At 38.0% G+C, this 13,396-nt stretch overlaps 1 protein-coding gene across 2 annotated transcripts in view; it reads right to left on the reverse strand.

Annotated features, from left to right (window-relative positions):
• Positions 1 to 13,396, reverse strand: part of LOC110027043 (uncharacterized protein slr1919) — a 74,231-nt gene that overhangs the window by 5,736 nt on the left and 55,099 nt on the right. For both annotated transcript variants that reach the window (XM_020728310.1, XM_020728309.1), the window contains one exon: positions 10,723 to 10,983. In XM_020728310.1, coding sequence (XP_020583969.1) covers positions 10,723 to 10,983 — 261 coding nt within the window. The remainder of the gene's footprint in view (positions 1 to 10,722; positions 10,984 to 13,396) is intronic.

Consider the following 13,396-nt stretch of genomic DNA (forward strand, 5'->3'; position numbering starts at 1 on the left):
TATATATATATATATATTAGTGAGCGGGTGCTAGGAAACCACTCACAAGGCATACAAAACTCAAAAGGTAATAAAAAAGTACAAGTATAAAAATAAAAATAAAAATAAAAATAAAAACTAAACAATTTCCCCAAAAAGATAAAAAAAGTCTACAGGCTTATCGAGAGTTTAATCATGATGAGTGGGCTTTCCTCTTTTTCTAGAGAAGGAATCGAGCACCAAACTGTGATGAGGGCTTCCACCCAAAATGAACAAAGCATCCTCCTGTAAATTCCTGAGTTGCATTAGTCCTTTTTTCTTCTTCCTGGATTTGTAAACATGTCAATCATCTTCCAAGGGTTGTCCCAACGTATCACTGAGTTGATCATCAATGGGAGCAAGTTCTACCTGTTGCACGCCTTGAACTTGGCACTCCGCCAAGGTTTGAGGGCCCTCAACACCAACAATAATTGTTTTCATAGCATATGGAGCATCTTCTGGCACCAAAATGAGGTATCCACATTTTCAGCAACATGAGGGGGCTGGGATAGTGAGGGGTGCTCCTCTGGGGCAAAATCAATGGCAATATCCTCTCTAGTTGCAGTTTTCGCCATATCAGCATGTGGAATAGGTGCTTTTTGAGTAGTTAGGTGAGACACTTGAGGTTGGGGTCTCAAATTAGGATGCAAGTGTGTGTCCAAACATCTTACAATGGGTGCAATAGTATGACCTTTGTTCCATGACAATTTGTTACCAATACCCATTATGTGCAGCGCCAAGATAAATTTCATCAATATCAGGTAAAGTGATATCTCTCTCCACAAGGATCCTGGCGACAGAAGGCCTAGTGAGATTAAATGTGGGCATGTCTAATTTCATTGGTCTCTCAAGCATGACCCCAATGGAATAAAGGACCTGATGGTTGAAAAGATGCAACTTAAGCTTATGTAACTTAAACTATATTGGTACTGTAAGTGGTTCTTGGTTTGGAACAAATTCAGGAAACCATTCGATCAACTTCATAGTTGTTCCTGCAATGGTGAGGTATTTCCTGGAGAAAATCTTAACATAGTCTTTATCAGCAGTCAAATGTATCATCACATGTCTCTCATCAAAGAGACCCACCTTCCATTGTCCTACAAGTTTGAGGTCCTCAAAAACTTTGCGAATAACTTCCATTTTGAGAAACCCCAACTGAAATTTCCTAATGAGTGTAAATTTGCATTTGCCAACCAGAGTAGAGACTTCGAGACCTGAAAAAAAATAGCGGTCTTACCACCCTTCCTACAAGCCCTATGTATATATATATATATAATTGAGCCGAACACGAACTGTTCACAAACAACGAGCCATTTTGACAGCCCTAGCTGCGGCGCTGGAGGGAGAAGTGAAGGTGGCTTGCCGCGAGGAGGCTGGCAACAGGTGGCTGCAGCGTAGGAGGGAGCAGGAGGGGCGTAGGTCTGCTAGACGGTGGGGATAGAACTAGAAGGTAATAGGAGAGGAAAGGGATGGAATCGGAAGGTATTCTCTCCAACTGACGATATTTCTCTCGAATTGATTTTTCTCTTAGTTCAATACTCTCTCACAAGAAAATCAAAGAGTTGATTCTCCCGTACCATCTATGAATTCATCTACTAACGAAGTTGAATGTCATGAACTATATTAGAGCTAATTGGTCCTACTCTCAACCCCTTGTTTCAACCTATGTGCCTCATCATCCAGACCGATTTAAGGAGATATATGATACATGTTTTTATATATTTTTCTCACCTAACAACATGGAAGAAGACGTCTCTTGATATGAATATTTGTTTCTTTTATTGATCATATAGTGTATAACCCTTTATCCATGAGGGGCACCACAAGAAAACACAAGCATGTGATCTAGATTGGAACTTTGTTCTTTGTATGTTTAATTTTGATGCTAGGCTAAACAAGCAAATACTCGAAGATTGTAGTCAACAATACATTGTATAATAACTAATATGGTGAGCTATTTTGGAGGAGACATGGTATTTTATTAATCAAGGATGAACGATTAACATGCATTCACTCTATAATTGAATGGGTTTGTGCTATAGAAAATAAAAGGCTCTACCTATATTTAAAGGTGTTGATATTTTCTCTGCACAACAGAGTTTTGTTGAGGAGTGTCAACACAAATTTGTTGATGTAAGACTTTTTGTTCATTGTAAAACTCAATGAGATTTTATTACTTTATATTATTAGATTGAAACACATTGATCTTTTTATCAATTGAGAATTAAACACATGAAAAAAATCTTTGCATAGAGTTGGGAGAATCAGATTTTTGTTTAAGGAGATAGATCCATGTGAAACAGCTTTACCCTTTCTTGGCAGCTGCGAACACCTTCAATGGAGCAATCATCTCCCACACCTATTTCCTCTTTGACCGTGAGATAGCTGTCGACCTTCCTGATCATATTCTTCTACAACCAAACAAGAACAATGTTTGATTCTTCTTCCTCTCTTTCTCTATTTTCTTTTCCTCAACCTTGCCTTCCCCCTCTCCTTATTACTATTAAAGCACTCTCACTTCCTCTTTGCTCAAATAGTTGAGGGAAGATTCACTAATTTTTTTACATATAGTAGTTTAAAGATTGTTGTTATTTATTGTTAGGTTAGGTAGTATAATCCAATTAATCACAATCATTCTTCTTTGTAATGATAAAATGATTTAAATGAAATTATTAGTTAATTTATAAGGGAAGGTTTGATATTATAAGTTGTATCCCCCAATGATATTTATTGAAGTAGATTTATTTTTGGAGCAACTTATACTAAATAGGTAAAGCTAGGTTAATTAAGTTGCACCTATTTTGGTAACTAATAGATTTTTAATATTATTATGCACTAGAAAATTCATGGTGGTAAAGTGAGACTTTAATATCTTAATGTTGCACGAAAATCAAACACACAACTAAAAGAAAAGTTGAAAAAGGATGCGTCACAACTTTTATGTAGAAAATCCCAGAGGCAAAAGAGCAACACGGCCTTACCTAGCCGGGATAAGCCACTATAATTTTCAAGTTATAGAATTTTATTCTTCTTATTAATTGGAGAAGACAAGGTTACAATGCATGTCTCTCCCTTAATTGTTGCAAATAAAATAAATAAATTGTCGTGCGCTACAAAATTTACAAAGGTAGAGCGAGAGATTAATATCTTAGTATTGTACGAAAATCTAACACATAAATAACTTTATTTGAGTGCTCGCAATTAAACAAAAAGTTTGTATTGTTTAAGAAACAAAAGGTAAGGGGAATTTATTTATTAGGCAAAAAACACACAACAAACAAACCCTTCCATATTAGATATGTTATCCTTCATATTTTTAATAGATTCCTAGATATTTATAGTTTGTCAACAATTTGTTTATTTTTATTTAAATCGGCTCATAGATCTTTTTGTAATGCTCGAGAAATTTAAAATTGGCTAGCATGGTTTCATATTATTTAAAGGAGACAAGGTGGGAGACAAAATGGAGGAGATGAATCAAGTAGGGAGGAGGCAGGTTTCGTGCCTTTAAGAGGAGACAAAAAGGTGCAGCCGAATTGAGCAAGAAATAAAGAGATAATGAAGGAGAAAGCAGGCAAAAAGGGAGATTCAAGCCATTTTTGAGCTGAAGCGACACGAAAGGGCAAAAGTGAAACCACGAATAGGAGCAGAGCGATCACACACATAGGGTCCTTGTATTAATTGGGAGAAGGTGGTGACGTAGGCTTGAGCAGGCAATGACACACATAGCAGTGACACAAACATACAAGCAAAGAAAGCAAGCAAGGTGGTGATGTGGCCTTGTGTCGATTGTGAATCTGGCAATGACATGAGTTCGAGTAGCTCGAACGTGTTGCTTGAACAACAAACAAGGTTTGATTTGATGCAATTCTAATTAAGTATTTTTTATTACATTAATAAATTCATTACAGTTACAAATTCCCAATTTGGGCCAATATTTGCTAGATTTGGTTAGGACTTTATCAAATAACGGTAGTCGATTATTGGGGACATAGATGGGAAAAGTAAAACGCTAATATATGATTCAGAGCCATTCAATAAATTAATTAATTTAATAAAGAAGATTTTAATAAATATAAAAATTATTGAAACTAGGATAGTTTAGCAAAAATAAAATTTTAAGAAGTGATATGACTAATTAAAAATTTAGAATCATAGAAATTTAAGTTTAAATTTTATTTTAATTTTCCTCAATTAATAAATCACAATAACTACGAAATATTAAATTGATGCGGAGCTTCCCTGTGTGGACGTGGGAGCATAATTTACCGCACTGACCCTGACCGATCTGTTGAAGACCGGTCCAGAGGAATCTTTGGTTGAGCAGCCCAGGCAAGGTCCCTAACGGGGCGAGCGACCTCCCGTGCCTCTCTCCATGCCTTTTCTGCATCCCAATTGACTAAGCGGCATTTTAGGAAGAGCGACAATGCCGCCAACCCTCCTTCTTTTTCTGTTCTTTCTAGTTTGGAGCCTATTTATATGCTTGTTTCTGACTTTAGGGTTAGTTTTTGGTGCAAGCTTCTCTTAGATTCCCTATGTGGAGTCTTCTTCCCCCTTCGAGGGTTATATCCAACAATAGAGTGAAGCTTCAGCTGTACCATCTCCCCGGTGGTGATTGTATCTTCTTTGTTTCTGTTTCTTGTTTCCAGCAGTCTACCTTGTTGTTTAGCACCTTCCTGCACCCCAAATCACCCGCATCTTTGCTACATCGCTGCCCACCCACCCATCCTTGCTGCCACCGCCCCGAGACAACTAACTTTTGTTGTTCCTGATGTTTCTGACCCAATTTATTGTTGTAGCTTGCACAGGACAGCCAGTCCTCTAGTTGTTCCTGCAGTTTTCTTACTTCGCCTTCACTGCTGCCACCTCCGCTAGTCATTCGGATCCACCTTGTAACCTCCACTGCCCTTGGAATGCACTCTCAAGGTGTTTATTGTGTCGTTTTATGTGTTGGTGATGTTATTTTCAGTTTCTGTGTTGTAACCCTATTTCCCTATTAATAAAAGTTGTTCTTGTGGTTTGAGACTTATTTTTCCTGTATCATATAGTATCAGAGCTGACCTAACCTTAGCCCCATCCTTAGGTTCCCTAACATCCACCATAAACCAAAACTTTCATTCCTACCACTAAATATCATTTCCATAACCCAAAAAATAACCACATCAAAATTTTTCTTTCCTATTCCCTAATCCCCAACAATGCCACCATTGAGATACATGCTTGAGCTTTCACGGGAAGAGATACGACGAGAGATCCTCCGATTTTGGTGGTGGATTACCGACATTAAAAATGAAATCCAATGAGAGGCTAATCTCGAACGTGATCCGAAAGTTGAAGGTGGAACGAAAAAATATGAAAATGAAGCGAGAAACACAGCGCAAGTTGCACCCAACTTACCACCATCAAAAGTTGAAGACTCTAGCTTCCGAAGTGGAGAGACCGCAATACCAAGCGATCCCCCTGGCTACTATCCAGCGAAACCAATCTGCAAGTTTGTCACAGCCAGAAAACGTGACAAGTCTGTCACATATAGAATGCACAACCAGGGGAGAGATTTGTTTCATTGAGCAGGGTATTATTGAAAAATTGGGCAAAGAAACGATTGATCCAAAAGAAGAAGACGACATCACAGAGGATTCCCCACTGATAGTCAACAAGCAAGAGACATTACCAATTCCAGTTAACCCGGAGATAGAGAATCCAACAAAGATAGCAGTCACTTCTCTAGAAGGTAGTGACTCTGAGGTAATGTGCAGTTCAACAATATGAGATTATGGTGTCTCAAACCAACAATTTACAGATTTTAAGAGAAAAATCAGCCGGCCTAACTTGGATGTCTAAAAAGGGAATGAGTTTGAGGAGCGACCACAGATGTCGGGCCACCACAGATCAGAGCATTGTGAAATTTTCAGACGTATAGACCCTTTTTTTTGCCATGCTTGGAATATTACGATGAGTATTTCAGATGTTAGATTCAATTTAGCAAAGTACCCATCAACAAATGTCCAGAAAGGAGGAATGAACCTCAACTTTGAAATGTGCCATAGGAGCTTGAGGGGGTTCAAAATTCTTCAATGGGATCCAAGTCCTTTCACTGAAGAAGATGCCTCTCATAAGTGATCACTAGTGAGAGTAACACAATCTGCCACATATTTCATCCCATAATTGAGTTCTCCTCATATACTTGTTACTCAACAACTGCATGTTATGCATGAGAAGTGAATTTTTTTTTTTAAAATATAAGTGCTCGAGAGTTGCATTGTGGGAACACACTTCTATATGCGGGTCCCGCTCATGACATACCAAAAGAGGCCAAATACCTATTCTACCAGAATGTCTTGTGGAATGACAACGCCGACATGATCGACCTATCAGGAGACTTGATGCCATGTCACGAGGAACATGAAGCTTCGACAAATGAACAAAAAGCTCCTCTAATCCCAAAAGACTAACGTGGAGCTCCCCACGTGGATGTGAGAGTGGGATTTCCCGCACTGACCCCGACCGGTCTATTGAAGACCGAGCCAGGGGAATATCGGGCCTAGCGGCTCACGCAAGATCCCTGACAGGGAGAGCGACCTCCCATGCCTGTCTCTCTGCCTTTTTTGCGTACAACTCAATCGAGCGGCATTTTAGCAAGGGTGGCAATGCCGCCAACCCTCCTCCTCCTCTTCCCTTCTCTATTCTTTCTTGTTTGGTGTCTATCTATATGCTTGTTTCTGAGTTTAGGGTTAGCATTTGGTGTAGTATTCCTTCAGATTTCCTGTGTGAAGTCTTCTTACTCCTCAAGGGTTGTATCTGAAGGTTAGGATGGTTCTCTCGCTGTATCCCTCTCCCCGGTGGAGATTATATCTTCCTTGTCCCTATTTCCAGCAGTCTACCTTGCCGTCTTGCACCTTCCTGCTACACCAAACCACCCACATCTTTGCTACATTGCTGCCAACCCACCCATCCTTATTGCTGCCGCCCCAGAACAACTAACCATTGTTGTCCTGCATTTCTGCCCCAATTGATTGTTGCAGCTGCATAGGACACCCAATCCTCTAGTTGTTCCTACAGTTTTCTCACCTTGCCTTCGTTGCCGCCACCCCCGCTAGTCATCTCGATCCACCTAGAAACCTCTACCACCCTTGTGAAGCACTCTTGAGGTGTTTGTTATGACATTTTGTGTTAGTGATGTTATTTTTAGTTTGTGTGTGTTGTAACTCTATGTACAAAGTAATAAAAATGTGAATGTTAGGGTTAGTGTACTGTATTAAATTGGATGATAAAAAGTTAATGATAGTTTAGAAATAAAAGTATGAGCTAAATATAAAATTAATTATGATGAATACTTTCTTCATGTATCAAATTAAAGAAAATGAAACAAGAATAAAAAGATTGAAAATCAATTCGTCTAGAATTGATGTGAATACTCATATTTCCCCGTTATGTAATATTACTATTTTTTGGATTCATTATTATTAAATATTAATGATTTACATGTTTTATTGAATATTTCTTCGTACTGAATATACTCTTTGCATGTCTAAATTTTTTATAATAGATATTGATTATTATATAATTATATTGACTGATGTAAAAATGCAGATGAAATGATCTATATAGAATGTTTATACGTGTATGTTGATTCATGGATTTCATCTCACTCATCTCATTATGGTATTAGTTGGAGACGGTTAGGGTTGCTGATGCCTTGAGTTGTTGTCACTTATCGAACCACTACGTAGTCAAAGGTAGTTGGACTTGATTTGTTAAATGATCTGAGTACCATTGATGAGGACTTTCATGAGATTTGGAATTGTAGTTAAGAGAGACCCTACCAATAGTATCATAGATCCGATGGGTATTCATTCTTTTAGAATTGGTTGAGAATTGCTATGAGTTTAATCAAGAATACTATTATATAAAAATGTCAAAATAGAGGAATGATCAGATATTTTGAAAGGGATAAAACTCTTTTCCTAGAGAACAAATTTTTTTTTAGCCAAAGCTGACAAAGGCTATTGAAAGACATATCAAACAATGCAAGGAGTGTCAACTAACTAAAGACTCTTGGACAAAATACATGTCTTTATACTCCCCATCATATTCCAGAGCTACCTTAGGGGGAAGTGAATATGGACTTTTGTGGGGTTGTGTCAGACACAACGAAGCAATATTTCTGTTATGACAGTAATAAACCAGTTCTCCATTATGACACGTTTTATACCTTGTCACAAGATTATGGATCTTCACACATTGTTAATCTCTACTTCTAAGAGATAATTCGTCTTCATGGTATGTCAAACCATCAATTTGGATAAAGATGTGAAATTTTGAGTCATGTTTTAAGAACCTTATGGAATAAGCTTGGTATGAAACTTCAGTTAAGCTCAAAAGCTAACTTGCACATAGATTGATAGATGAAGGTTCCTCAAGTGCTTTGTGAGTAAAAAATAAGGCAATAAGACTTGATTCTCCATCAAGTTAAATTTGAGCAAAATCCTCTCGCAACTTTGGTGTTAGTACCTATATTTTCAATTAAGTACTGATGTAGAGACTAGAGTCAGAAAGACTCGGAATTAACATGCGCAAGCAAAAGAGAAAAATATAAGGCAAAATATCAACTACTAAAAGTAGGATAATAAGTTCAGGAAGGTTATGGTCTCCAAGAAAGTTGACTTGTTGTGAATTAAATTGAAGAGATTTTCTGCAGTTTCATTTGAGAAGCTCAAAACAAAGACTGTTGCTACATTCAGAGATTTTAGGAAGATCAATGATAATGCATGGAAGATCAATCTACCTTGAGGAAACAATATTTTTGTTACAATGTTGCTGATTAATCGCCATACTACAGGGATCTAGATGCACCTGATGATGATGATGGATCCTTCCCTACTTGGGGAGAATGATGCAAGCATCTTTTGTGTTCAGCCTAAACAGAATTGAGATGAGGGAACGAGTCCCAACTAGATTGGTTCAAGAAATCAAGGCCCCAAACGCTAGCAGGTCCCCTTGGGAGTCGAGCTCCACCGCAAATAGAAGAATAGACAAAGGTTTCTCAGGTCCTTATTTAGTTTATTTAGGATAATATTAGGTTTATTTTGGCTTCTTTAATATAAATATGTTGTTAAACATATGTTTTAGGACTTTGGCTTGATTTCATATCATAGATATCGTTATGAAACTAACAATTATCACATCAGTTACATAATATCCCCGGAAAACGTGCACAAGAAATATATAAAGAATATATGCTTGTATGTAATAATATTTACTTTTATGCATTTGCCTCTAGGCTCATGGCAAAAGAACAAATCACGGAATAACAGAATCAGCCAGAAAATGGAAAGCATAATGTAAGGAAGACAATGATTTAAACACCTGAGTATCTGGTGCAGGAAATTAAGGAATAGTGGAAGTAGATAGAATTAAGGTTATTTTGCAAGATAAGAGACTGCTAGCAACTCAATAGAGATTTGTAAACAATCCATAGATGAAAAACTAAAAGTGAATGGGGTCCAGAAAAAGAGACAAGAACCTGAAATACTCAGAGTCAATCATTTTATTTACATCTCTAACTACAACTAAGGAGGCAAACCAAAAAAAGCAAGCTGCTTCAGACTTATATCAAATATTGGTTGATGCTTAGCTAACTTTAATCTGAAGCTACTAGCTAATCAAAGCTTCTCCTTTTGCACCGTTACCACACTCCATAAAGTTTTGAAGTAAATTTTCACATATTGTGAGCTACTAGAGACTTGCAGCTCCCAACTTCAAGAAATCCGTTCAGAATTCTGGCACACTGCATGAGTTGACCACCCTATAGAAAAGGGTAACGGGTGCTTAGGGGCATTTAAGTGCATACCAGCCAATTCCCATGTATTGACATATCTAAAACCTAAACATTTCTTTTTTACCTTTGTACCACACAATCTTTTATATCACATAAAAAATATCACCATTTTAACTTTTAAAATGTCAAATACACATTTTCATGCAAAGGTCGGTTGGTATGTTTTTATTTTTCTATTTTTTTGTTTTTTTGTATTTATTTTTTAAGGTGGTCTGTATGAAAAATTGAATTTAGGTTTAGATATGTAAATACATAGAAATTGAATGGTATGTAGGTAAATCTTCCAAGAGTACTTTGCATACATCTCCTCTTGCATGTTCTCATTCTGAATAACACCTCAAACAGGTCATTAATTTTTGGATGTTTCCGCACAGTTCTATCATTTTCCAACTGCAGATCCAAATACTTTCATAAAAGGAACTTAGTTCAGTGAACTGAATAAACTGCCCCAGCCCTAACTTCCAAAAGCTTCAGTTCCCACAAAGCCTTTATGCCCACCAGAAAAATGAACTAAAAAACAAGATCAGTGACACTTTTCATTCCTAGCATGCAAGTGACAGGAAGAAACGTCACGGGAAATCAGGGATTTTCATCACATACACAGTAAGTTGATATTAGAACAAATCAAACTAAGAAAACCTAGTTGTTCAATGAAAAGTTTTTTTTTTTCCTTTTCTTTTCTATTTTATTTTATTTATTTTTTGTTAGTGGATGGAAAGTTAAGATGACCTAGTTGCAAATAGCCAAAACTGATGGAACCATATACAAATTGGCCAATAAAAAGTAATGACCAGGTTAAATAGAAGCATGAGGCACGCACAAAGCAAGAAAATTTTCAATAATCAACAATTAAAGAAATGACATACCAACCGCTCAAGCCGGTTCCATCTAATTGAGCCATCATTACGAATAAGAAGCTCCCTTAATATTTTTCTCATTTCAGGATCGGGGTCTGTAAGCAGCCTTCCGATAACAAAAGGATATGCACTCTCAATAACTTTGAAATCCGGATCCAATGCTTTGGCGGTACCTTCCAAAGAACCCAGTGCTCTTATTACCAGAGCATAATCAGGAGGAAGTGAGAAGTTGAATTCATACATCACATCATACAATTGGCTCATTACACCCTGCAGTTCGATGCGCAAACAAAAAAAAATTTAGATACCATAGGATTTTTTATCAATACTCTTACCTCCAAAATTGAACAAAACAAACAAAATTAAGGGGCATTTACATACATAGCTTACAACTCTTCTGTATTTACATCTCACACCTAGACTTTCATAGTTACACACATAGCATTCAAATTTTTAATATCATATTAAAAATAGTACTATTATCATTTTCTGAAAGTGAAATCCACCTTTTTATGCATAGGTTTAAAGCAACAAAATATTACGTATGTATGAAAGTTTAGATGTGAGATATCAAAATACATAAGAATTGTGTGTTGCGTCTGTACGTTTCCACAAAATCAATTTTGAAGTTCATAACGATCATTTAGAAATTCTGAACAGCAGCACAACTATAAGAAACAGAATAAGATGGCAAAAGATTGTAAGGAAACTTTTCTTGATTCTGGAACAACAAGACCATATATTCAAATGGTGGAAAAAGTAGATCTCTCTTTGAGGGTTTGGAATTAAGTTGTGGATTAGAATTCTAACAAGACAATCGCCGACGTCCGTTTCTCCCTTTGAGGGCTATATCTTAGGGTGTGCTCCAACTATTGTTGACCTCATTTTTAGTGAGGTCTTAGTTTCCTATTCTTAGAACCTAGGATCTAGCTTCAGGAGTTCTTATTGACTATTCTAACGGACTAGCAATGGAGCCCACCTTCCGTAGAACTTCAAGTCAATTCTTGACTCATTTTTTTGAAGAACTCGCATGAGTGGTTCCAAGAACTCAACTTCTAGTTGCTTCTAGTTGCAAGGGCTAAAGTTGCAAGGGCTAAGGAACAACATGTAGAGAGCTTGAAAATGAGTTCCTATAGGATCAAACATTCTTAGGTGAACCCTTTGTGGCTCGATTACTCGCGAATGCTGCAATTCACGCACTCGCTACACCATGCACAAATTTGACTCATTTTTGGCCCGACCGTCGGCAAACTCGCCCGGATGATCCCGGATGACGAAACGGATTGCACATATGCGTCCGGGACGTCAATTTTAGCCAGGAAGGACACTCATATTGTTAGGGTTACACACACAAACAAATGACATGAATATTGATGCACGTTTTTTTTTTTAATTAGCGGGGCGCGGGCACGGACTCAACCCAGGTTCAACTCAGATTTGATTCGGGCTGGACTCAGGCTGAACAAGGGTTAAACGATTTTGAATTTTAAATTTTTGAATTTCAAATTCGTTATTTAATTTTATCTTAATTGAGAGTTAAAACTTTCCATTTGAACACAGCTACCTGAATGGAAGTCTTTTAATTCCCCACTAAGGTAACGACTCCTTTGATTAATTCGGCCCGGTCCTATAGAAACGCCGGCTTCTTCCTCGGGGAGAGACATGATTCGACTTCCTCTTCCTCCTCACGCTCAATCCTGACTCCCTCCTCCCGCTCGGCTAGGACGTTTCCTGCTTGGTTTCCTTGCGTTCGATCCCGCTCAACAAGAGCGCTCGACTTCTCCCCATTGTTCCGAAACCTGCTCCCTGCTCCTCTACTAGACCGAAGACGCGCCTCTCCCGCTACTCCCTTTCAATTACCAGCCGCTCGGCTCGTCTACACTTTCGCAATCGAGACTAATCGAGACTCGATCGCCTCCCTCTTCCTCACGCTGAAGAAGCTCCGCTCTACAAATCCCGCTCGCCCCACGCGACCAAACTCTCGCCTCTACAACTTCGTGAATCGCGATCTTCTTCCTCACCTGCTTCGCCTCCCCTCTTGCGAACTCCCCTCTGCACTGAACCACTCACCTGCTTCGCCTCTCCCGTCGGCTCTCCTACCCGTGCCCGAGACCTTCGTCGCCTTTCTTGTTTAGGCTTCACCCCCGATCGAAACTCAGCCAAACACTCGCGATTAGAGTTAGCCGGGAAAGCGACCACGGGATCGCCCTATGTAAGGCATTCTATGTAAGACATTCGAACTAAAATCTACACAGTTGCAGGTATGTTTCCTGAACTCCCTTATCCTTTCATCTTTTTTTATTTTCAATAAAAAAAAAGAAATCTGCTGTCATTGATTATTGAGTGTATACCCTGAATCAATCACTTTTTCTTTCTCAACATAAGACAATTTTATCTGCTCTTCTATTGAAGTACAATATGGTTCTTCATTCTAGAAAAGTTTTGTTCTAAATTATGTAATTTAAGGAGTCTTTTGTGATTTACTTTGACTGGACAAATATAACATGGATAAAAAATGATTCTAGTCATATTAATGCAACTAGTAGCAAATGTTTACTGCATGCCATCAGACAAGTGTCGATCATTATTGTATATTCATGTGTTTGACATCGATCTTTGGAGAACTATAAATGATGGTTTGGCGATACATTTTTTTACTGATTTTGGAGAAATATAAACAATA

Source organism: Phalaenopsis equestris, unplaced genomic scaffold (assembly GCF_001263595.1).
Source record: "Phalaenopsis equestris unplaced genomic scaffold, ASM126359v1 Scaffold000413, whole genome shotgun sequence".
NCBI classification, from domain to species: domain Eukaryota; kingdom Viridiplantae; phylum Streptophyta; class Magnoliopsida; order Asparagales; family Orchidaceae; genus Phalaenopsis; species Phalaenopsis equestris.